This window comes from Armigeres subalbatus, chromosome 2 (assembly GCF_024139115.2).
Source record: "Armigeres subalbatus isolate Guangzhou_Male chromosome 2, GZ_Asu_2, whole genome shotgun sequence".
Classification (NCBI taxonomy): domain Eukaryota; kingdom Metazoa; phylum Arthropoda; class Insecta; order Diptera; family Culicidae; genus Armigeres; species Armigeres subalbatus.
This window is the reverse complement of record NC_085140.1, coordinates 225,658,834-225,685,496: the sequence shown is the minus strand read 5'-3', so window position 1 is coordinate 225,685,496 and position 26,663 is coordinate 225,658,834. Positions and strand designations below refer to the sequence as shown.

Sequence of the window (26,663 nt, the reverse complement as noted above, 5' to 3'; positions counted from 1 at the left end):
TTTTCGATCTGGCATCTCTTTCATTCCATCCTTTGATGTCAAAAACAGAGAAAGAAAACCACCCAACGATAGCAGTTCGATGGGGGAAGCCAACGCTAGGTTAAAGGGTTTGAACTCAAATTTAGGTTGTTTAAACCTATTTGAACTTAACATTAGGTGGAAACAACTTAATATTTAGGTACTTTTTCACACGGGATCAAACGGAAACTACTCAAATCCGAGTTCGGCCATCCAACTCAAAATTGGCTTCCCCCACCAACGGTCCAAATTAAGTGAAATGAACTTAATTTTGAGTTGTTTGAACTTCATTTTGGGTTGTCTGATCTAACCGTGTGGTGGTTTCTGCGGATAGAGACCATCATTGGACAAGTGTTTAAGGCCTTCCACGGTGGAAGGAAGTGTTTTTAAAACTGGTTTTAAGGGGTTTTTAAGGTGATTTTACCCCGACAAAGTGGGGTCTTTATGTGTGTTCATCCCGTCGAAAGGATGTGTTGTATGTGTTTTCCTGCCGATGCCATAAGCTAGAAAGTGACTACTGTGGCGTATGCAGTAAGGGGCAGATTTTTAACCCCCCGACGGGAAAATGTTTTAATGCTTTAAAAAGCAGCAGTGTTTTTAGTGCCTTCCACCGCGGAATATTTGAGTTTTTGGGGTACAAGTGCCCGAATAAAATATATTTTGTGGTGTTCCCATCGAAATGGGATTTATTTTTCTCCCACTAGGAGTGTTGTGGAGCGGCATGTGGCAAAATGTTTTGCCTTGCCTTAAACATTGTCAAGGCTTTCGAAGCCGATTGCTGTTGGACTCGACTCCAAACGGAAGAAGAGGATTGCCAACGTGAAGATGAATGCGATTTGTGTCCTCGAACCCATCGTACTTTGGAAGCTCCCAAGTGAACGACCCCATGAAGTCGATGTATTGGATCCGAGGCACAAATAATGCTTTAGTTCCACGTTGGCTGGATGAGTATTGCAGACCCAGGAAAATCTTGGGGTCTTATTTACAGGTCATTTGTGGTCGAAAAATGTTCATGCCATCAAATGCCTAATCAAAACTGAAAATTGCCTAACGGCTGAAAAAAGCAGTCCCGTTGTACCAATGGGCAATTTTTATTGAGAAAATGAGGATGTATTACGAAGAATTGGTACAGTTCGGGATTTGGGAAAATTATTATTGAAGAGGGATTGGCCATTCAACACTTTTAGTTGGACCTAATCTCATTTTGCAAGCAATAAGGGCAATTGGTGGCGTCAAATCCTTTGAATCCACATACGATGCAAAATACTTGCTTGGGCTTCGAACACTTCTCGTGATCGTGGCCCTTTGTCCCACAGTTGTAACAAACTCCCAGTTGTGGCCGGTGTTTGTCCACGAGGGCACTCAGGCACATTGCACCGTCTTGCGACGTAGGGATTCTAGGACTTGTTCCTGTTTTCTCACGAAGAGCTCTTCGAATTTGACCACCATTGTCGTTAAAACGACATGGTGGCGATTTGTTTCGTGTGGGAGAGGCCGGAGGGCTATCTCTTTTATAGAACACCCTGGGTTTGTACCCCTTTCCGTTAGCACTCTGTTGCTGCTGCTGCCGCTGGCTCTGTGGAGAACCATTGAAAACAGGCTGACTTGAAATAGCAGATACTTCTTTAGAGCTCCCAAATACTTTTTGGTAAATGGGAGTCTTTGAAGCATCTATTGTTTTACCGATGAGCATCAACTCGGACAATGTGTTCACTGGTTTGAACAAGAGGACTTGTTTATAGTCCGTCCGCATGTTCCGCTTAAGAAGGTCAAGCTTGTCAGTAAGACCCAGTGGTGTGGACATAGCACGGAAGATCTTCTCCATCGCAAGATAGAAATCTTGGAAGGTCTCATTCCGATACTGGCGACGCTGAGATGCCTTCATCTTTAGCGCGGCGTCAAGTTCCGGGTGAACAAAGTTCGCCCTCAGCTCACACACCAAATGGTTCCAGTTATAGAACCGCTTCTGGGATCGCATAGCTTGAAACCAAGCTAGCGCGTTCCCAGTGAACAAATGCATTGCCGAGTTGAACAATTCTGCTTCGGCAATCTGTTCTGATTCTGCGTAATGGTGGACTGTTTCCAAGAATTCGTTCAGCCCTGTGCCTTCATCATTCCCAGCATATTTTTTTATGTTCCAATCGGCCACCCGTTGGGGCCGACGATAGTAACCGGTAATTTCTACCGATCTGGTACTCTCCGCCTGACGCGGAACTGCAAAGCCTGGGATGGAAGGCTGGAAAATATTTTGCGGCTGATACGCCGGCTGGGGCTTTTCAAAAATCTTGGAATAATCCGCCATACCAGGAGCAGACAGCTTTGGTTGTTTCGGCATTCGTAGGTCCTGTGCGGGAATCGAAAGACGTCTCCGCAAGTCTTCTGAAATACCCAACCCTTCTAACGTTGGCTGTTGAATCTCAGGCAAATCCGGCAGATCAGGACTCTCTCTAAAGTGAATATCCTCTGTATCCACCGGCAAACTATTGAAGTTTACGTTAGGAATGTTTTTTTTAACCATGCGTTGTAATTCAGAAACCGTATCGCGAAGTGCTTGAACTTCACGATACGTTTTTTGGAGTTCAGAAGCAATCGTGCTGATAGACGCTAGACCGGTACCGAGTTTTTCCATCGTAGCTTCCAGAGAATCTATTCTCGCTGAGTTGCGGGACTCGTTGACCTTAATCTGCTGTTGCGTCTTTTGAATTTCCGCCCTTATTTCAATTAAGACACCGAGAATTTCTTCCCCAGCCACCTGATTTACGACAACATCGGTTGAGGGTTTGCTATACAGGACCGGAATGTTGTCGTTCCTTTCCGCAGATTGGGTTTGCAAATCCTCATCATCCTCAGTGTCTTCTTCAACGACCGTGAGAGGAGGCGGAGCACTATTTGCGAAGTGGTATCTGTGGAGAGCTACCACATCGTCCAACAAATCAATAAATGCCTCATTGCCTTCTCCCACGGCGTAGTTTTTTACGATTTGGAGCCGAGCACCCAAGTGAAGCAACCTGCTTCGAAAAACCTCTTTATTCGGACACCTGTACCCCAAATCCTCCTTGATGGACTCGAACTTGCCACGACATATACCCAAATCAACTTCAACATCACCTTTGAAGGAGCGAACCACAGGATCAGAGGCCTGCAGCTCGCTGGCCAACAGCCCACGCAAACGACGACGCCTTTTGGTGTATGATTGATCCGATTCGGGAGAGATGACAACACTGCGGGAGTTCAACTCAAAGTCGATCTCGTCTTGTTCGAGATGATCAGCTCGCAAGTGGAAGTACGCGACGTTGAATTCTCCCAACGTCAACACGTTGAGCACCATTTTGACGAAAGAGGACACAAATCTTTAAAATATGGACGGTTTCAAAACTTGACCAACTGTTCGATGAAGTATGAATACGGTAAGGTACTTATTTTCACTCACTAACGATTCCCAATGATTTTAGGTCACCAAAATGCTTCACGTGCCACCCTAAACCGCTCGAAAGAATTGGCGATCCCGCCCTTGGAACTTTGCAAATCTACTCGTGCCAAATCGTTCAACAGACGGGACGAATAACCGATTTAGGAACACAAATATAATACAAACAATATAAAATTTTATAAACGGTCACGCGATTGTGGAAAAAGTCCCCACCACTGTGTTTATTCCACCCAAAATCCGAATTTTGGTGGAAGTACCCCTCGCTCAGGAAGAAAATATCGTAGATATTTTCTGTAAAATTTACGTTGGGCGCCAATTGAAAGCCCTGAGCTTCCCCTCATACAATTCACCCCGGCAGGGCGGCCTAGAGCAGGGTACTCCCACTTACCTTCGGATTTCGGATGGACAAAATGAGCAAAACTAGGAAATATTTCAAAATTAAAAAACCTTATGTTCTATTCTGACCTCTTGCTCCCACTCGCTACGGCACTGGTCGACTCACTGCTCTCGTTGGGGCCCCTTCGTCGACGACAGCACAGCAGCAGCAGCAGGCAAACTGGTCTCCTCTTTCTTCCTTTTCTTTCGCCTTCTTCCTCTATTCTTCTTCGTCTTCTTCTTCACACTTTCGACTTCTTCTTTCTCTTCTTCTTGCTTTCGGGCTTTAGGGACTGCCTCCGGCAGCCGTCCTTGACTTTTAGCTAGGGGGAAGAGCAAGCTCCTTTATCAGATCCCCCTAGCGACGCTGGTGTACAACACCGAACCGACTACTCGCCGTAGTAGGCCCCGGCAGATTCCACAGAATTCTGCCCCAGACAATACGCCCCTTTGCACTGTCTGGCTTCGTCCTTCTTGACTGTTAACTGCGGGGGCGAGGAACTCTACTGGCTGAGCCCCCACAGTAAGGACGGCGGGTGTTCTTGGGATCTTTTGCTAGACCGCCGGGAAGCGAAATTTCCTTTGCGTTTAGCTTCCCACTATGGCGGCGATCCAACACCCTTTGCACTGCACCTTCACAGCACTTAACGTTCCCGAACCACGGCACTTTCGGGGGAACTCCAAATTTTCCACTCCCGACTATGCTGGGAATTAACCATCCAGCGGACGCACGCAACTCAAAAACCACAATTCACTTTTGCGGACACAAAACCGGCCGATCCACCGAAACGCGTCTTCACTTCGCCGTGGCTCGTAACTTTTCTTCCCGTCATCGACCAGACCAAAACCAAATAATCGCCATCGCTCCTGCCACCGTGCTCGACTGTTATGTTGCTTGTGTTGATGTCGCTTTTAGCCTACGGGAGGAGCTCTGGCGCTAACTTTATTTTAAAATCTAACTTAACGGACACTATAATTTAAAGGCAACAATTTAAAACGCTAAACAACAAAATCTAAACAAACTTTAATTGAAAAAACAAACGAATTAAAATATTTACAAATCCACAGTGGTGGTGCATGTTGCCATTAAAACAAAAACAAAAGCATAATGGGTAGCCAGTTAAAGCGACGCACAAACTACCCAAAATACACTCGGCGACAAGACTAAAAAAAACGGGTTAATTGTAACTCGCAGGTTACAATATGCATAATCAAGTTTCAGACATAGTAACTGAAAAGTTTGTTCGGCATGCCAGAGTCCGTGATCAGCAGGCGATATCGGTGCTTGCGAGTCACAAAGCAAGCCGCCGAGGACTACAAAACGTTCGCCTGCCGGGTGAACAAACTCTGTGTCGAGTTCGAGTTGGGGAAGCTATCGGAGGATCAATTCAAGTGCCTCGTGTTTGAAATCAGAACGGAAATCAGGACGAGGTTGCTCAGCCGCATTGAAGAGCGGAACGATATAACCCTGGAGCACATTTCGGACGAATGTCAGCGGCTTCTGAACATCAAACACGACACGGCGATGATAGAGACAACGTCTTCATCGGCAGGAGTGCAGCAAGTAAAGAAGCAGTATAACAGGAGTTTTCGTTCCGGAAGAGCTTCGCCGGAGTCAAGATCCGACAGAAACCAGAAGAGTACCGGTCCAGCAACACCTTGCTGGAGCTGCGGTGCTATGCACTACTCCAAGGACTGTCCGTTCCAGAAACATCGGTGCAATGACTGTGGGCAACATGGTCACAAAGACGGATACTGTTCCAGTGCGAAGAAACTCAAGTCTCCAAATAAGCGGTTCTTGTCCAAGAAAGCGGCAACACGAAGCGTACAGGTGAAGAACGTCCGGCAAGCCCTTGAAGCTGGAGTTCCAGTGTAGCTGCGAAGTGGTCATCAAGGGGAGGAAGCACATCGGTCGATTTTTCATCGTAAAGCAGGAGCTTAACCTGCTCGGGCTCGATCTCATCGACGCTTTCAATCTCGGGTCGGTGCCTATGGACCAATTTTGCAATCTGCTCCGCAGTCATTCAACGACCGTCAACTCTTTCAAAACAGCCTTCCCGGAAGTCTTCAGCGATGCAACAGGGATGTGTACGAAGGCGAAAGTAAAGTTTACGCTGAAGGAAGGCAGATCACCAGTGTTCCGACCGAAAAGACCCGTGACTTACGCCATGTACAGCACCGTCGACGCCGAGCTGGATCGGCTAGAAAGTTCCAACATTATCACACCGGTCGACTTTTCAGAGTGGGCCGCTTCCATTGTCGTTGTGCGGAAAGCAAGTGGCGCAATCCGCATATGTGGTGACTACTCCACGGGCCTCAACGATGCTCTTCAGCCGCACCAGTATCCGCTTCCTTTACCGAAGGACATCTTCGCCAAGCTGGCGAAATACAAGGTCTTCAGCCAAACAGACTTGTCAGACGCCTTCTTGCAAGTAGAAGTGGACGAAAGCTGTCGGAAGATGCTCACAATCAACACTCATCGAGGACTCTACATGTATAATCGGCTTCCACCAGGAGTCAAAGCAGCTCCCGGAGCATTTCAGCAGCTCGTAGACACGATGCTTGCTGGTCTCGAACGCACTTCGGGGTAACTCGATGACGTTTTGGTCGGCGGAGTCGACGAAGAAGACCACAAACGCAACCTTCAAGCAGTTCTTCATCGCATCCAGGATTTCGGATTCACCATCAAAGCCGAAAAGTGCTCGTTCGGCCAGCGACAGATAAAATACGTTGGACACCTCATCGATGAGCACGGTTTGCGTCCGGATCCAGCCAAAGTCGAAGCCATCTGCAATATGCCAGTGCCGAAAAATGTTTCGGAAGTTCGCTCGTTCTTGGGGGCGATCAATTATTACGGGAAATTCGTCCCGAGTATGCGCAAGCTTCGATATCCGCTCGATGAGCTGCTCAAAGCCGACAATAAGTTCGCCTGGACGGCGGAGTGTGGAAAATCTTTCACTACGTTCAAGCAGATTCTCCAGTCCGACTTGTTGCTGACACACTACAATCCACAGCTCCCCATAGTAGTAGCCGCAGATGCATCGTCAGTCGGCATTGGTGCGACCATCAGCCACAAATTTCCAGATGGGTCGCTGAAAGTAGTCCAGCATGCATCCAGAGCGCTGACACCTGCAGAGTAAGGCTATAGCCAACCGGATCGAGAGGGACTCGCGATCATCTTCGCTGCGACCAAGTTCCATAAAATGCTGTTCGGTCGCCATTTTACTCTGCAGACCGATCACGCTCCACTGCTTCGAATCTTCGGTTCAAAGAAAGGCATTCCAATTTACACGGCGAATCGATTGCAGCGGTGGACACTGCAACTTCTCCTTTACGACTTTGAGATCATCTACATCAGTACCGATAAGTTCGGGAACGCCGACATCCTGTCGCGGCTGATCAACCAGCACGTCAAGCCGGAGGAAGACTTCGTCGTAGCCAGCGTCATCACGGAGAATGATGTAAGATCCATCGTTTTAGATGCAGTTGAAGCACTTCCTCTCCATTTCAGCACAGAAAAAAATAATGAAAACTAATAAGCGCGTAAAAAATAAAGACGTGGAAAATTACACTATTCTGGGCGTACATGGATCATTTTCAACAAGTTCGCCCTAAATGTATGCAATTTCTGTAGCATTATGTCAATTTCTACTGCATGAACCATATCAAAAGTGGCATAATGCTATAGAAATTGCATACATTCAGGCGAAAATATCGTTGAAATTTACGCTCTTTTTAGCATTCCCTTTATGTGCATTACTTTCGTGTAAATTTCAACAACTTTTTCTATCTGTGAGGGCGATTCAGCAAGCCACCCGTTCCGACCCAGTACTTAACAAGGTCTACCGCTCCATTCAGCATGGCTGGCCACAATCAAAGAAAGCCATCATAGACCAAAAGGTTCAGCGGTTCTTCGACCTTTGCGACTCGTTATAAACGGTTCAAAAGTGCATCATGTTTGCTGAACGCCCTGTCATTCCAGCGGAATTCCGGATGCGTTGCCTCCACCATCTTCATCGTGGCCATCCGGGGATCCAGCGCATGAAGGCGATTGCGCGAAGCTATGTTTACTGGCCGTCGATTGACGCGGACATCGCTGCGCACGTCAGCCGAAAGTCCGCCCAAATCAACGCACCCATGGCAGCGTGTTCACATCGACTACGCTGGCCCGATCGAGGGCGATTACTTCTTGCTGGGCATCGACTCGCATTCCAAGTGGGTGGAAATCGTCCGAACTAAATCGATCACTACCTCAGCTACCATCTGTATCCTGCGAAGTCTCTTCGCTCGCCTTGGCATGCCCGAGACGCTAGTCAGTGATAACGGTACGCAATTTACCAGTGCCGAGTTCGCTCAGTTTTGTTTGGAGAACGGTGTCAATCACGTGACCACAGCGCCGTTTCATCCGCAATCCAACGGGCAGGCAGAACGCTTCGTGGACACCTTCAAGCGAGCAATTAAAAAAATCCGTGAGGGGAAAGGAGCCATCCAAGAGGCACTGGACACTTTCTTGATGACCTACCGTTCCACACCCAATCTTTCAGCTCCACAAAGTAAATCTCCGTCCGAAGTTATATTTGGGCGCAGAATACGGACCAGCCTGGACCTACTTCGTCCGCCAACCGTTCCGGAAGTGAACGACTACTCAGGATCAAGATCATTCAGAAAAGGTGATCCAGTCTACGCCAAGGTGCACACCAACAATTCCTGGAGATGGGCACCTGCGGTAGTCATGGAGCGAATTGGAAACGTAATGTTTAACGTGTGGGTGGAAGACAGGCGTATGCTTCGGTCGCACATCAACCAGCTACGTAACCGAACCAGCGCCGGCAGAGTTGCAACATCCAGGATGACCCCGTCCAGGACAAGCAATCAACAATTGCCGCTGGACATCCTTTTGCAAGCCTGGAGTCTGCGCCAACCAAGTCAGCCTCAACCATCATGTCCTTCTGCACTTCCAACACCCTCTGCACCAGTGACACAGATGCCATCATCGCTTGCTGCACCTTTCGATCAATCGACACCATTGCAAGCCACGTCAGTTCATCCGAGCGAAGTCACCGGATTTCGTAAACCGTCGACGTCAACGTCCAGATTCACATCGCCCTTCGAATCAAGCTCTGCACCGTCAAGTACAACCGAAACAGCTGTTCAGATACCTCGCCGCTCTTTGCGCAATCGAAGACCGCCGATAAGGTTTGACCCGTTCCAGCTGTATTAGAAGGGGTTGGGAACCACTGAACCACCAACAACACTGCTTGCTCACTGGTAGCAGCTCGTCTGCTACCCGTTGATGCGCGATAGCAAGAACAACAACAGTATTCTGCCATTATGTTTTGCTATGTTATGTATTCAGTCCGCACGCTTCGAATGTTTGTTTATGTTTTAGTTCGTCTTCTAATAAAGTTTTTAATATGTTTATTTTGTATGTGCGCGTTTAACTTATGTGCAACGATGCACTCGAACACCCCGTCGGCGCGTACATAACAAATACTAAAGAAGACGTTTGCGATCGTCAAAGAATCCCGGCAAAACGCGGCAGTCACCCTTCCTAGCAATCTGAAATGAAACCTTGATCCCCTGAAGGTAACTCAAAATCTCATTCCTAAAGCCAGAAAACTCGGCAACAGATACCACAATTGGCGGAATCCTTTGCTTTTTCGCATGAATCGAATCACCTGGGCTAGAGGTAGATTCGATTTGCTCAATATCATCATTAATCAAATCGAACTGATTGCTCAGTTCGATAGGAGAAGAATTATTTCCGATATTAGAGTTAGAAGGAATATCTGAATTCTCCAGCTTCCTTCTATTTTTCCGCGCTTTGGCAAGACGGTCTTGAAACCTTGTTTCTTAGAAGGAAGTGAAGAATTCAAAGACTCCCCTTCCTCTTGTTTTTATTAATACTCATTGCTGAGGGTGGAGACGTGACCTTCTAAGAGGTTTTTTTTCCAGAACGGTGTCCCTGCAAGATTACCACCGCTAGTCGGAATTTTACTTCCGCAAACGGGTCCAACGTAAAACGAAGGCTCGGGTCCTTGCAAAGATCGTAACGGGATCAGTGGGTACAAATAGCGCTGAGAAGCACTGTTGAAATTAAAATAGCTTCGGGTAGTATTCAAAACTTCCTTCCGCAAAGAGAGAAAATAGAACCGAAAGCACGATGCGGTCTGACGTGCTGATCGTTTATTATTTGCACCTCAAGCACCATCAAGCCAAGCGACAGAAATCATTTCTGCTGCAGAGAAGAATAAGAAACACACAAGCAAAAATAATCCAACTAGATTACTACACGGAGAAACTCAATTTACTCATTATTGGGTACTTTTATATGCTATCTCTTTCTCCCTGCAGAAAAATTTACCCATTTTTTGAAGTTCGGCGGCATAACTCATTAATGGGTTATGGTTAGTTAATTTGATTAGGGAGGTAGTTCACTAGTATTGAATACTAGATAGATCTTCGAAAACAGAGTTTAAAAGTTAACTAGATTTTTGAGAGAATTAGATAGGCCGTTAAAATGAGTAGAGAGATTGAACTTGACCTTTGTGAAAGATTTACATTAGTAAACACTGACTAATACAACAACAATACAATAATACCGACTAAACTGACAATTAATAGACGCTACTATTGTAACAAATATGATCAGTTAACTTCCCACCCTATCCCTATCCTTCAGACAATGGCACATCACCCGTGTGTCATGCAAAACCGAAAACACCCATGTGTAAGAAGGTTGCAATGCCTAACCCCACACCCCGCTAGGTACGATGCATTATGGAAAGCGTGGTTTTTGAATACATGCCGGTGACTTGGCCCTGTGACCCCCTTGTGTATCATGAAAATGAAAATGAAAATGATTTCCTAGGGGGATACAAGTAGTATCGTGTTAGTCTCATGATATACGAATGCAAAAATGGTACCATGGCTTAAAACCACGCAGTTAATAACTGTGGAATTGCTGAATGAAGAATGTAATGCCAATAAGAAAAAGAAGAAGATAAGTTAATTTTCATTCAAGTGAAATTAATGGAAATGTTTAGATATAAGATATTTAATCTTTCGTTACAAGTTATTGATACATTAAATAAAATAATAAAATTTGTATAAATTATAAATTTGAGTGTCTTGCTGAATTCACTTGCTCTGTCAAAACGTTCCATAAAGTTTAAAAAATGTATTCCTGCATAAAAAATCAGTTATCTTACCTTTTGACTATCTGTGCTGTGGGCAAACGCTTGTTGTAGAGATCTTTGCATTTCATTTTGAACGTAGAGTCCTGTGCCAGTCCCATTGCCATGTCTACAACTTCTTCGGAAGTGCTCTAAATGAATAAGTATCTGAAATATAGATTAAAGTAATAATATGGATTTATATGAATTGAATCAAATTTGGCGTAGAGGTATAAGACGATGAATACCAAACAAAAACCAATGAATAGATTTAAAAAAATGGATTAGGATGGAATAAATAAATTCTTCTATAGACTATTCTAAAACGACATTTACGATAATTAATATCATGATAAAGAATAACTTGATGCCAATACATTAATTTTTTATTTATTGTATACATTGCAACAAAATGACAACTTTCGTGATCAACGCTCTCATAGATGTGTAAAGTTTATCCGCAGTACAAATTGCAATTGTTATCAAAGCATTCACCGCATAAATCCACCGTGGCAGCCAAATTTTCAAAAATATCGAAGTACCTTTTTGCCTTTTTCGTACAACAAAGTTGTATCAAAAGGCTGTCATTTCACTCCAAAATCGAACTTTTTAAAGAAGCCTCAAAGACCCATCGGAAGGTGGGAAGGGTCGACTTCGCGCCTGCTTCCCTCTGCACGACTGGTATCAAGAATGATGATGCTGCATGCACCCCAAATTGACCTCTCTGCGATAGGGCCTATTCGCCAGCACACAAAGGGACTTGCCGACGCGGTGCCTACGCCTGCCCCAGCCTTGACGAGAACCCCTTTCCGTCCTCGGGCTCGAAACCCGCCCGGTTGACCGACGCCGCGAAAGCGACGATACCATGTTGTTCTTCACGCGGCCACTTGTTCGATAAAAGGATCGAGTTCGACCACAGGGCACCGGTAAGACCCATGAAGCCGACTCCGAACCCTTGGACTACCTCTTATTTGCGCCTGAACTAGCCATTCCTCGAGTCCACGCGCCACCTTCTGTGTAGCTCCGAGACGATTTGGACGATAGCCGACAAAACGGCGTTCCAGCCAACTTCATCTTTACACATACCCTAGACTTCTTGCTACCCTCATTCGCCTGGGCCTTCTTTTCGGCCCTTGACGTCTTCGGTTTCCTCTTGTTCTTGACCAGGGTCCAGGAGGCGTCATCTCCCTCTATTTCCCTGGTCTGAGGCGGCTGAGAGCTCTCAGCCTGCCGTAACCCCTTACCACCGTTTTTGCTGGGTGGATGGACCTTTCCAGGTCCTTCCTCCCCCGGATTTGGAGGTACCTGGCAGGGGTTCAGCTTCCCAGCCCCACTACCCTTGTTCGGGGTAGTAACCCTCCGCGTTTTGGAGCGGCCCCCAGAAAGCTCATCCCCTGGAGACTGTCTCCCCCGTTTTTGTGTCTGCTCCGTTGGAGCAGTCACCGCCGACGTGCCCGCGAATACTTGAGCTTCAGTCTGGGTAGACTTTGGCACCACCGCACAGTGTTTTCTAACCCAGGAATTCGTGATCGAAAATGTTTTGGCCATGAAAAGTTGATTTTAGAGGCTCAGTGACTTCGGAGAAAAGTTTCAGTATGTTAAGCTCCATATCTTGGAAATTTTTTTTTATTAATCCCCCTAAAAGTGAGATGGAAATTCTCTTTCCTTCAATTATGAAGATACATCATTGGTGTCTTCGAAAACGTTGTAGAAAAAGTTTCTAGGAAAAATTTTGCTATATAAACTTTATTTCTATCTGCTATATAAGTCGAGATATGGGTCGTTATTTATGAACGACCACCAAAAAACAGGTTTTTCACGATACTTTCGTCAATATATTTTTTAGATTTTTCAAATGTTCTACAAAGATGTCCGTCGCGATAAAAAACATGAACCTTTCGAAGACAGTTTCTTCTTATTTTCAATATTGACGAGATTATTGACGATTTTTTGTTCAAAAATGAGCATTTTGACATTAATTGCATACATGTAGGGGCAAAATGGGGCAGAATTTTAATTAGGAGATTGAACGTAACACTCATGCACTAACGGTTGCATTGCAACATATATGTGACTTAGCTTTCCGTAAGTACCGTATGGATATGTTTTCTTCTTTTTCTTGTAATATATAAAAAATGAATTGGTCTGTATTCCGCATAACTAAGAAACGGCTGGGTTCAAATTTCTTCATCACAATTTCCGATGGGCTCACATAATATTTTCTTATGTAAAAGTCACGACTTAAACTGAAAAAATATGAAAAATTCAAAATAGAATTTGTATGGGTATTTTGTATAGGCATATCACAACACGCATTCTCACCTACTGTGCAAGACAACGTCTGCCGGCTCATCTAGTTCATGATAATAACACTTACGCCAGACCTATGTCTTGTCTTAATCTCCAAATTTTGAAAATGATTATCGAATCGACGGATATTTTACAGAGAAATTCCAATATATCGGGATATTGGTATTTCCAGAGAATGCTAAATGAAAAGAAATAAACTAAAATTTTTGGAACACTTTTCTGTTAACCTGTTTTGCAATATGGTGATGTTTTAGACGTAGCAAACCGGCTTTTTATTATTCCGGGATATTTCGAAAAGTAAATAGGTAAAACAAGTACCTTCGAATTGCTTTCATAAAATTATATTTAAACTTATGATGTTTGAGGCGTCGCTAACCATAGTTTCCATAAAGATTACTGATTTACCCGATACTGCATTTCCTCTCATCAGCATTCCTGGCTATATGGTGATTTCTAAAATAATACAATTTGCCCAAATACACTGGGGTAGCTTTTTACGTGACTTTTTTTATATTTTTTTTCAAATACGCGTTGTTTCTTCCCGCGGACTTTGAAATTCATGTCAGTTCTGTAAAACATCCATCCATAATCATTTAGAAAATTTTGTATTTGGCTAAATCATAGGTCTGGCGTAAGTGTAAAGACTAAAGATGACCCTGCAGACGTTGTCCTGCACAGTAGGCGAGAATGCGATCTACCTTTTTAAAAATTCCATACAAATTTTATTTTCAATTTTTCATATTTTTTCCAATTTTGGTCGAGATTCTTACATGAGAAAATATTCTGTAAATCCGTCGGACATGTTGATAAACAAATTTGCTGAAGAAATGAAGAAAATATATCCAGCCGTTTCTTAGTAATGCACAATACAGACCAATTCATTTTTTATATATCAAGAAGAAGAAGAAAAAGATGTTCATACGGCACTTATGTCAAGCTATGCCACATATATGTTGCAATGCAACCATTAGAGCATGAGTTATACTTTCAATTACCTAAATAAAATTCTGCCCCATTTTGCCCCTACATGTAGAGTAGAATGGGGCAAGAGTGCGCGTGGGGTAAGAGTACGTTTTCGATTTTTTGAAGTAATAAAAAAAGAAAAACTAGCAGCAATGCATCAGTTTGACAGGTATTCTGGCCAACTATTATCATGTGTAATTGTAAACGATTTGAATAAACAACAAGGGAGATATGGAGTTAGATAACTTTTTGGTCATTTTGCTAAAAATAATTTGATTTCCGCAACTAGTATTTCATTACCAAATATACGTTCAATCAGGTGAACATTATACCATTTCAATAACCTATTGTATAGAGTACTTTATGGTACAGAACACCAATCCGGTTAGTTTTCCAAGAAGTCAAAACCATTACTTGAATAATTTTTGGGACTGTGGGGTAAAAGTACGCAGGAACCGGTGGGGCAAGAGTACGCATATGAATCTTCAAGTTATGATGTCAAACCCGTATCTCCGGCCGAAATAAGACTTCTTCCAAAGCGTAAAGATCCACAACAAAGACAAAGGGTCAGAATTCGAATTTATCACAAGTTTTTAGGATAAGTTGAAGTAATTCGGTGTTAGAAAGGAATTAGCGAACAAAGCACTGAAGCGAAATAATGAAATTGTATTAGGACTTGTTGTACACCTAAACATAGTACGAAAACACAATTTCATCTAAATGATAATTTCATTTAATCAAAAGAAACATTCATAAATTACGCAACGTTTAGCTGGGAGGGGTTGCGAGATATATGATGATCCATATAATTTTTAGAGGATTCATACAAATAGTGTAAGAAAGGGGGGGGGGATGAGTGATGAAATAGCCAAATTTTACGTTACGTGATTGGTGGACTTTCTTTAAGGAAAATGCGAAACCTGATAAATATTTTTACCTTTGTAGGTTTTTGTATATATAAAAAAACAATGGTTGTTCGAATGAAAGTGCACATTTTTAGGACCCCCTCCCCCTTTAAAAGTTACGTAATCTTTAAACATTTCGTAATATATGCTCATCAAACATCAATTAAATGTTATTAACTTTTATTTGTGTTAATATATACTTAAAGCACATGATTGGATAAATGCGTACTCTTACCCCACCCGATGCGCACTATTACCCCACCGGTGGGGTAAGAGTGCGTTTTTCACTTGTCTTGCAATAAGGGTTCTACTAAAACGAATCTCAATAATTTCAATATTTTTCCACTGGGTAACAAAAAGGAAGAGTATATGAATCATCGACACTGATTTGATATGCAGAAACTTGCTTCATATGGGCCACATGATCGATTGAAAACTAAGTGCGTACTCTTGCCCCACTCTAGAGTAGAGTGGGGCAAGAGTGCGCGTGGGGTAAGAGTACGTTTTCGATTTTTTGAAGTAATAAAAAAAGATAAACTAGCAGCACTGCATCAGTTTGACAGGTATTCTGGCCAACTATTATCATGTGTAATTGTAAACGATTTGAATAAACAACAAGGGAGATATGGAGTTAGATAACTTTTTGGTCATTTTGCTAAAAATAATTGGATTTCTGCAACTAGTATTTCATTACCATATATACGTTCAATCAGGTGAACATTATATAATTTCGATCTCCGGCCGAAATAAGACTTCTTCCAAAGCGTAAAGATCCACAACTAAGAAAAAAGGGACAAAGCACTGAAGCGAAATAATGAAATTGTATTAGGACTTGTTGTACACCTAAGCATAGTACGAAAACACAATTTCATCTAAATGATAATTTCATTTAACCAAAAGAAACATTCATAAATTACGCAACGTTTAGCTGGGAGGGGTTGTGAGATGTGTGACGATCCATATAATTTTTAGAGGATTCATACAAATAGTGTAAGAAAGGGGGGGGGGGGATGAGTGATGAAATAGCCAAATTTTACGTTACGTGATTGGTGGACTTTCTTTAAGGAAAATGCGAAACCTGATAAATATTTTTACCTTTGTAGGTTTTTGTATATATAAAAAAACAATGGTTGTTCGAATGAAAGTGCACATTTTTAGGACCCCCTCCCCCTTTAAAAGTTACGTAATCTTTAAACATTTCGTAATATATGCTCATCAAACATCAATTAAATGTTATTAACTTTTATTTGTGTTAATATATACTTAAAGCACATGATTGGATAAATGCGTACTCTTACCCCACCCGATGCGCACTATTACCCCACCGGTGGGGTAAGAGTGCGTTTTTCACTTGTCTTGCAATAAGGGTTCTACTAAAACGAATCTCAATAATTTCAATATTTTTCCACTGGGTAACAAAAAGGAAGAGTATATGAATCATCGACACTGATTTGATATGCAGAAGCTTGCTTCATAAGGGCCACATGATCGATTGAAAACTAAGTGCGTACTCTTGCCCCACTCTAGAGTAGAGTGGGGCAAGAGTGCGCGTGGGGTAAGAGTACGTTTTCGATTTTTTGAAGTAATAAAAAAAGATAAACTAGCAGCACTGCATCAGTTTGACAGGTATTCTGGCCAACTATTATCATGTGTAATTGTAAACGATTTGAATAAACAACAAGGGAGATATGGAGTTAGATAACTTTTTGGTCATTTTGCTAAAAATAATTGGATTTCTGCAACTAGTATTTCATTACCATATATACGTTCAATCAGGTGAACATTATATAATTTCGATCTCCGGCCGAAATAAGACTTCTTCCAAAGCGTAAAGATCCACAACTAAGAAAAAAGGGACAGAATTTGAAATTATCACAAGTTTTTAGGATAAGTTGAAGTAATTCGGTGTTAGAAAGGACTTAGCAAACAAAGCACTGAAGCGAAATAATGAAATTGTATTAGGACTTGTTGTACACCTAAGCATAGTACGAAAACACAATTTCATCTAAATGATAATTTCATTTAACCAAAAGAAACATTCATAAATTACGCAACGTTTAGCTGGGAGGGGTTGTGAGATGTGTGACGATCCATATAATTTTTAGAGGATTCATACAAATAGTGTAAGATAGGGGGGAGGGGTGATGAAATAGCCAAATTTTACGTTACGTGATTGGTGGACTTTCTTTAAGGAAAATGCCTTTGTATACATAATATATATTTTTACCTCTGTAGTTTTTTACATTTTACATTTACACAAAAACAATGGTTTTTCGAATGAAAGTGCACATTTTTAGGACCCTCTCCCCCTTAAAGAGTTACGTAATCTTTAAACATTCCCTAATATATGCTCATTAAACATCAATTAAATGTTATTAACTCTTATTTGTGTTAATATATACTTAAAGCACATGATTGGATAAATGCGTACTCTTACCCCACCCGATGCGCACTTTTACCCCACCGGTGGGGTAAGAGTGCGTTTTTCACTTGTCTTGCAATAAGGGTTCTACTAAAACGAATCTCAATAATTTCAATATTTTTTCCACTGGGTAACATAAAGGAAGAGTATATGAATCATCGACACTGATTTAATATGCAGAAGCTTGCTTCATAAGGGCCACATGATCGATTGAAAACTAAGTGCGTACTCTTGCCCCACTCTACTCTACTCTATGCAGTTAATATCAAAATGCTCATTTTTGAACCGAAAATCGTCAATAACTTCGTCAATATTGAAAATAAGAAGAAACTGTCTTCGAAAGGTTCATGTTTTTTATCGCGACGGACATTTTTGTAGAACATTTGAAAAATCTAAAAAATATATTGACGAAAGTATCGTGAAAAACCTGTTTTTTGGTGGTCGTTCATAAATAACGACCCATATCTCGACTTATATAGCAGATAGAAATAAAATTTATATAGCAAAATTTTTCGTAGAAACTTTTTCTACAACTTTCTCGAAGACACCAATGATGTATCTTCATAATTAAAGGAAAGAGAATTTCCATCTCACTTTTAGGGGGATTAGCCAAAAAAAAATTTTCCAGAATTTATTTATTTATTTATTTATTTATTTTATTTCGTCAACCAACGTAGACTAGTACATATACATATACATGTTTGTTTTTGTAATGCTATAGTATAATTAAATAATAGGTTTTTTTTTAGTAAAGTGATGTATAATTTTGATTTTGAATTTAAATTGCTGAATTTGTAATGTTTGTTCTTTGGAAATACTGTCTAATGTTATGCCGCGACATTGTTAAGTCAATAGTTTCGCAGTGTTGATTGTAAACGGCCATCATTCGGTTGAGAGGCCTAAATTTGGTGTAATTTGTTCGGCAGTGGTTGGTTAAAAATAATGTTCTATGTCGAAGTAGCCGAGAAGGTATGTAAAAGTTAAATTTCGATCAAATTTCAGTTGAATCAACAGAAACTATATTGTTAACAAATGAAACCGTTGCACATTCTCGACGCTCTTTCAAAGTTTGTATATTTATAAGCATGCAACGTGCTTCATAAGATGGAAGAGGAAATGACGTCCAACCTAATTTACGAAGAGCGTATAATAGAAATTGTTTTTGTACTGACTCTATTCTTTCTTCATGTGTGGTTGTATAAGGCGACCATACAATGCTACAATATTCCAGTATAGATCGTACATATGAAATATATAGTGTTTTGATTGTGTAGGGATCCTGAAAGTTGAAGCAAAAACGCTTGATAAAGCTTAGCATATTATTAGCTTTGTGGATGATTGTGTTATAGTGATCAACAAGAGTTAGTTTCGAATCTAAAATCACTCCTAAATCCCTAACTCTTTCGTGTCTTTCTACAGTATTGTTCCCTAATACAATTTGTGTATTTGGTGTTATTCTTTTTCTGCTGAATGATATTATGTTGCATTTCTTAATATTCAGTTGCAATAGGCTTTTTCTGCACCATGTATAGAACATGTGTATTTCATTCTGGAATATGATTATGTCGTCTTCATTTTTTATTTCCATAAATAGCTTTATGTCATCGGCATAAATTAAAATCTTTATATTTTTGAGAATGAAGGTAATGTCATTTACATATAATATAAATAAAAGAGGGCCAAGATGAGAGCCTTGTGGAACTCCTGAAGTGACTTGAATGGGATTGGATTTCTTTCCGTTAAATTTTATTATTTGTTGCCGGTCTGTGAGATAAGATTCAAGCCATCTAAGGAGTCCTGGCTCAATTCCATTTTTTTTGCAATTTGAAGAGTAACATTGGAATGTCAATACGATCAAACGCCTTGCTAAAGTCAGTGTATAGAGCTTCCACGTAGTTACCATTATCCATTGCATTAAGAGAATAGTCAATGAATTCTATTAAATTTGTAGCGGTAGAGCGACCTTTGAAAAATCCATGCTGCTTATTCGTAATTCTGTTTTTAAGTTGTGAAAATATATTCAATATGGAGCTTAACATACTGAAACTTTTCTCCGAATTCACTGAGACTCTAAAATCAACTTTTCATGGCCAAAACATTTTCGATCACGAATTCCTGGGTTAGAAAACACTGTACACCGTCTTCGCTGGCACGCCCTCGGTCGATTCGACCTTGCCCGAGTCTGCGAATCCTTGGGCCTCAGTCTGGGTAGACCTCGACTCCACGGATTTCACGGGTTTAGACTTGACCGTCCCGACCGCCCTCTCCAGCTTGGCATCCAACATCGACTTTCGAAGTTTCAGCAAGCTCCTCTTGAGGTCCTTACTGATATTATGCTTCGATGACGCAAAGTCGATGATGGCGTCCAGCTGTTCCGTCGCCACCTCGAAGGCCAAAAGCCTATCGCGTTTGCGGTTCATCGCCTCCACAAGCCATGGGCCGTCAATAACCTCTATCGGCGTTTTTTTTAGCCGAGATGAAGGTTAAGTGACCCACGCTGGCGCTGCGCACTGAGCTGTCGACTATTGCCTCTGGCCTCCTAGGCGGAGACCTGAACAACCCACCTCTTGCGAAGGGGTTGTCGCCTACACTACTATCACTAATTGAAGAATTGACTTGGTTTTCCATTTTGGCCCCACGAGTTGCTCGGGAAAAGAGGTCCACCACGCCAGAGCCCAGCATGACGCGGAAAGGGACAATTACTGTGGAGGGTGCCCAGGTACATCACGAGCTCCATTAAAGGCCTAGCTCATTATTTCACCCCTTTGGCCATGCATCCCCTCGGCACGGGTCGCTTAACGCCTTGGGATTAAGGGTTAGGGACGATGGTCCCTTTGGTCGCACCCCCTTACTCTAGCTGATGTCAGAAGGACAACAGTGCCCAGGCTGCACTACCAGCTAAGTACAAAACCCTTAGCTGGCGGTCGATTGTCATCGGAAGACCCGTGGAAGCGTGAGATTGGAACTTGTGAGGACCAGAGCTGTGTAGGTCGCTCCTACCCAGATGTCAACTCACCATTTCGCAGCCCTGTGTGTGTTTTTTTTTCTTCCTAAGCAATGGAGGGGCAATCTGCTCAACAGACATCCTGGGTTGTAAAGGAAGTGCGGGGTTAGGGGCCACCTCCAACGAGGGAGGCAGGACTGCATCCCCGACCCGCTAAACCGTTTCCATTGCCGCCAAGCAAATCGTCCCTTCGGTACAACCAGAAAGTAATGCTTCAAAGGGGGGCCAGTGCATAACGCACCCTCGAGGTTAGCTGCGTGTCCTTGCAGCATCGAACATCGTGACTCGCTTTTTTAGAAGAACACCATGGTATCGTGCCAGCGCATTGTCGGCTTTGCAGGTGGCCTTACCACGCCCTATGTCCTCGGAAGGTGGGAAGGGTCGACTTCGCGCCTGCTTCCCTCTGCACGACTGGTATCAAGAATGATGATGCCGCATGCACCCCAAATTGACCTCTTTGCGATAGGGCCTATTCGCCAGCACACAGAGGGACTTGCCGACGCGGTGCCTACGCCTGCCCCAGCCTTGACGAGGACCCCTTTTCGTCCTCGGGCTCGGAACCCGCCCGGTTGACCGACGCCGCGAAAGCGACGATACCATGTTGTTCTTCACGCGGCCACTTGTTCGATAAAAGGATCGAGTTCGACCACAGGGCACCGGTATGACCCATGAAGCCGACTCGGAACCCTTGAACTACCTCTTATTTGCGCCTGCCCGACTAAAAGAGCATAACAGAAACTGAACACAATATTAACATATTGTGATATTTATAACTTATTTTGATACAATTCTGTTCTTAGTAGCCATTATCTTTCAAATGTTGTAACAGGATTTTATCATAATATGATTTAAAAAATGCTTAACACCGAATTGCCCAACAATAGGCAATTAAAATAGATGTAGCAAAGTCTCCCAACCATATGGATATCACAACGCTGATATAATTTGAAAAGGTTGCCTTATTTGTAATGTTGTTAGTTTTATGTTCTCGAAAAATATTCTCGTTCAGACAAAACAAAAATTTCTGATTGTTGATCACAACCTGGAGACCTATCACGAACTGTAAAAATTTGCAACTACACAGAAACAATATATTTTGTATCTGAATCTGTTATACATTTCTAACAAAATATGTTATTTTTATGAGAAAATTGTAAGTTTTTTGTTTCCAGTAGTGTAATTTTTGATAGAAATTTTGATATTTTAACAACATCCTGCACCATGTTTCTAACAAATTTTGTTATAAAAATTTAGTATAACACAATAACATAGGTTGATATAAATTTGATATGACTTACTAGTCGGGTGAACTAGCCATTCCTCGAGTCCACGCGTCACCTTCTGTGTAGCTCCGAGACGATTCACACGATAGCCGATAAAACGGGGTTCCAGCCAATTTCATCTTTACACATCCTCCGGACTAGGTTGTCCGGGGTAGTGTCCAGACCACATGTGGTCACGCATTGTGCGAAAACGCGGGCACACGAACTCGGGCGAGGCCGAGTGTCCGAATCGGTGTAGGTACTGTCTGAAGCAACCATGGCCTGTAAGGACCTGGGTCAGGTGGAAAGTGATTTCCCCATGGCGCCTCTTGACCCACGTACCTATCTCCGGTATAAACCTATGTGTCCATCTACCCTTAGTGGAACTGTCCCACGCACGCTGCCATTTGACCATTGAGGCCGACCTGACAGTCCTACGGATGCCGTGCTGCGCATTTCGAAGCACTCTATGTCTTCACCGATAACGATGTCAATAGGCATCATACCGGTGATAACGCAAAGTGCATCGTGCGACACGGTACGGTACGCGCTCGCAACTTTTAGGCACATGAGCCTATACGTACTTTCTAACTTCGTTCTGTAGCAGTTAATACGCAGGGCCGTGCCCCAAGCTGGCCCCCATACTTCAGTATGGACAGAGCAACGCTAGCCAGAAGCTTGCGCTTGCTGGCATAAACCGCAGAGCTATTGGACATCACCCGGGACAATGCCACTATAGCTGTGGAGGCACGCTTGCAGGCGTAATTGACGTGGCTACCAAAGGTGAATTTATCGTCGATCATTACCCCCAAGAGTTTGATGGAGCGTTCAGAGGTGACCGTGCAGTTGCCTGCCCTTATCACCGCTTGTTGCTCCGACTTTCGGTTGTTAATAACAACCACCTCAGTCTTGTGGTGAGCCAGTTCTAACTTCCTGGAACTCATCCACTCCTCCACAATTGCGATCGAGTGGGCTGCAGTCAAGTCCACCTCTTCGACCGATTCGCCGTAGACCTCCAGCGTAATATCGTCAGCGAAGCCGACGATTACCACGCCCACCGGGAACTTCAACCTCAAGACACCGTAGTACATGACGTTCCATAACACCGGACCCAGTATGGAACCTTGCGGAACCCCTGAGGTTATGTCAACGCACTTCCGACCCGCCTCCGTGTCGTATACCAGTACTTGATTCTGGAAGTAGCTTCCGAGAATCTTGTACAGGTACTCGGGAATTCCAAGACGCAGGAGCGCATCTGCAATAGCTGCCCAACTGGCACTATTGAAAGCATTCCTCACGTCGAGAGTCACTACTGCACAATAGCAAACTCCTCTCCTCTTACGCTGGATAGCTATCTCCGCGGATTTGGTAACCGACAAGATAGCGTCTACGGTCGACTTACCCTTTCGGAAGCCAAACTGGTTACTCGATAGACCATCCGCACCCTTCGTGCGTATCAACAACCTGTTGAGGATGATCTTCTCGAGCACCTTCCACGCCGTATCAAGCAGGCATATTGGTCTATATGCCGACGGATCCCCCGGTGGTTTTCCCGCCTTTGGCAATACGACAAAGCTCTCCCTTTTCCATGCTTCAGGGAAGACTCCCTCGTCCAGGCATCTCTGCATGACAGATCTGAACATCTCGGGAGCCTCAGCAATGGCCGCTGTGATGGCCAGATTCGGAATACCATCCGGTCCTGGCGCCTTACCTACACTAAGGGACTGTGCAATCCCCGCAAGTTCCGCCACAGTTACTCTTCCCTCGTCGGCCACCCAGGCCCCTGACAGCTCCACAAAGGGGGGGCAGGGACTTGGGTCGTGACGTGGGAAGAGCCCCACGATGATCCTCTCCAGCATCTCTGGAGATCGCTCTGTAGGGGCCATTGCCCCACGTGTCTTGGCCATTACGACCCAATAGGCGTCACCCCATGGATTCGCGTTGGCACTTTGACACAGGCCCTCGAAGCAGGCTTTTTTGCTTGATCTAATCTCAATCTTCAGAGCGGCTCTAGCAGCCACGAACGCCACCCGTCGTTCAACACGCTCCTCTTCTGTGAGTGTATGTGTGTGTGTGTGTGTTTTTTTTTTCTTTTTAAGCAATGGATGGGGAATCTGCTCAACAGACATCCTGGGTTGTCCAGGAAGTGTGGGGTTATCGACCACCTCCAACAGCAAGCGAGAGGGAGGCAGGACTACATCCCCGACCCGCTAAACCGTTTCCATTGCCGCCAAGCCCATAGTCCCTTCGGTACAACCAGAAAGTAATGCTTCAAAGGGGGGCCAGTGCACAACGCACCCTCGAGGTTAGCTGCGTGTCCTTGCAGCATCGAACATCGTGACTCGCTTTTTTAGAAGAACACCATGGTATCGTGCCAGCGCATTGCCGGTTTTCCAGGTGGCCTTACCACGCCCTATGTCCTCGGAAGGTGGGAAGGGTCGACAGGGCCTATTCGCCAGCACACAGAGGGACTTGCCGACGCGGTGCCTACGCCTACCCCAGCCTTGACGAGGACCACTTTCCGTCCTCGGGCTCGGAACCCGCCCGGTTGACCGACGCCGCGAAAGCGACGATACCATGTTGTTCTTCGCGCGGCCACTTGTTCGATAAAAGGATCGAGTTCGACCACAGAGCATGACCACCGGTATGACCCATAAAGCCGACTCCGATCCCTTGGACAACCTCTTATTTGCGCCTGAACTAGCCACACTTGAGTGCACGCGCCACCTTCTGTGTAGCATCGAGACGATTTGGGCGATAGCCGATAAAACGGCGTTCCAGCCAACTTTATCTTTGCACATCCTCCGAACTAGGTTGTCTGGGGTAGTGTCCAGACCACATGTGACAAGCATGTGGTCACGCATTGCGCGAAAACGTGGGCACACGAACAACACGTGTTCCGCCGTTTCCTCTAAACCTGCGCACACCAAACACTCGGGCGAGGCCGAGTAAGCCAGCTGCGTTACCTGCACTGTGATTTTGCAGCACTCTTAAACGCCGGTCACATCGAACCCCCCATGGGGTGTTTGCTGTTCACAGCTTTGCTGGAACAAATCAAACAATTGGAAGGGTTCGTGCAGCATTGTGCCTTATGCCCCTCCAATCCGCAGCGTCGGCAGAGATTGCTTCTGTCAGGGCCTTTGCAGTCCCATTGCTTGTGCCCCGGTTCCAGGCACTTGAAGCAAACTTCGGGTTGCTCCTATTGCCCACAGGGCACACCGACCATCCCACCTTGACGCTTCCTAACTTGACTACCTTGGAGGCATCCGCTGCAGATAGCCGAACCAATGCTACCTGCGTCCCTGCCGGACCTTTCCGTAGCCGAACGGCTGCGGTGGGCGTCTCCACTTCAAACTGTCGCCGCAGTGCCGTGACGAGCTCTTCGACTTCGGTGATCTCGTCCAGATCTTTAACCCTTAGATTCACCTCCGTATTGAGTGCCCTCACCTTGGCCGTCTCGCCTAGGACTTCCTCCGCCAACGTCTTGTAGGCGGCGCCCTTTTGCGAGACGCCCCGCTTCAGCTCGAGGATCATCTCGCCCATCCGGGTACGTCTTATTCGACGTACGTCGGCGCCGAGTTCACCGAGCTTGACGTCACTCCTCGTCGCCTTCAAGACGTCCGAGTACTTAGCCTCGTCCACTGTGATGACTAGGGCATCGCCCCCGGAGCGATTGGCGCCTACCCTAGACTTCTTGCTACCCTCATTCGCCTGGGCCTTCTTTTCGGCCCTTGACGTCTTCGGTTTCCTCTTGTTCTAGACCAGGGTCCAGGAGGCGTCATCCTCCCATATTTCCCTGGTCTGGTGCGGCTGAGTGCTCTCAGCCTGCCGTAAGCCCTTACCACCGTCTTTCCTGGGTGGACGGACCTTTCCAGGTCCTTCCTCCCCCGGTTTTGGAGGTACCTGGCAGGGGTTCAGCTTCCCAGCTCCACTACCCTTGTTCGGGGTAGTAACCCTCCGCGTTTTGGAGCGGCCCCAGGGAGTTCATCCCCTGGAGACTGTCTCCCCCGTTTTTGTGTCTGCTCCGTTGGAGCAGTCACCCCCGACGTACCCGCAAATACTTGAGCCTCAGTCTGGGTAGACTTTGGTATCACCGTCTTCACTGGCACGCCTTCGGTCGATTCGACCTTGCCCGAGTCAGCGAATCCTTGGGCTTCAGTCTGGGTAGACCTCGACTCCACGGATTTCACGGGTTTAGACTTGACCGTCCCGACCGCCCTCTCCAGCTTGGCATCCAACATCGACTTTCGAAGTTTCTGCAAGCTCCTCTTGAGGTTCTAATGATATTATGCTTCGATGACGCAAAGTCGATGATGGCGTCCAGCTGTTCCGTCGCCACCTCGAAGGCCGAAAGCCCATCGCGTTTGTGGTTCATCGCCTCCACAAGCCATGGGCCGTCATTAAACCTCTACCGGCGTTTTTTTTAGCCGAGGTGAAGGTTAAGTGACCCACGCTGGCGCTGCGCACTGAGCTGCCGACTATTGCCTCTGGCCTCCTAGGCGGAGACCTGACCAACCCACCTCTTGCGAAGGGGTTGTCGCCTACACTACTATCACTAATTGAAGAATTGACTTGGTTTTCCATTTTGGTCCCACGAGTTGCTCGGGAAAGAGGTCCACCACGCCAGAGCCCAGCATGACGCGGTAAGGGACAATTACTGTGGAGGGTGCCCAGGTACCCCACAGGCTCCGTTAAAGGCCTAGCTTATTATTTCACACCCCTGGCCATGCATCCCCTCGGCACGGGTCGCTTGACGCCTTGGGATGGTCCCGGTCTAACTCGCAGTGGCCATGGGGAGG

The 26,663-nt window shown here is 44.7% G+C and overlaps 1 protein-coding gene across 3 annotated transcripts in view; it reads right to left on the bottom strand.

Moving 5' to 3' along the window:
• Positions 1-26,663, bottom strand: part of LOC134211772 (integrator complex subunit 3 homolog) — a 225,563-nt gene that overhangs the window by 84,737 nt on the left and 114,163 nt on the right. For all 3 annotated transcript variants that reach the window (XM_062688996.1, XM_062688994.1, XM_062688995.1), the window contains one exon: positions 11,035-11,166. In XM_062688996.1, coding sequence (XP_062544980.1) covers positions 11,035-11,166 — 132 coding nt within the window. The remainder of the gene's footprint in view (positions 1-11,034; positions 11,167-26,663) is intronic.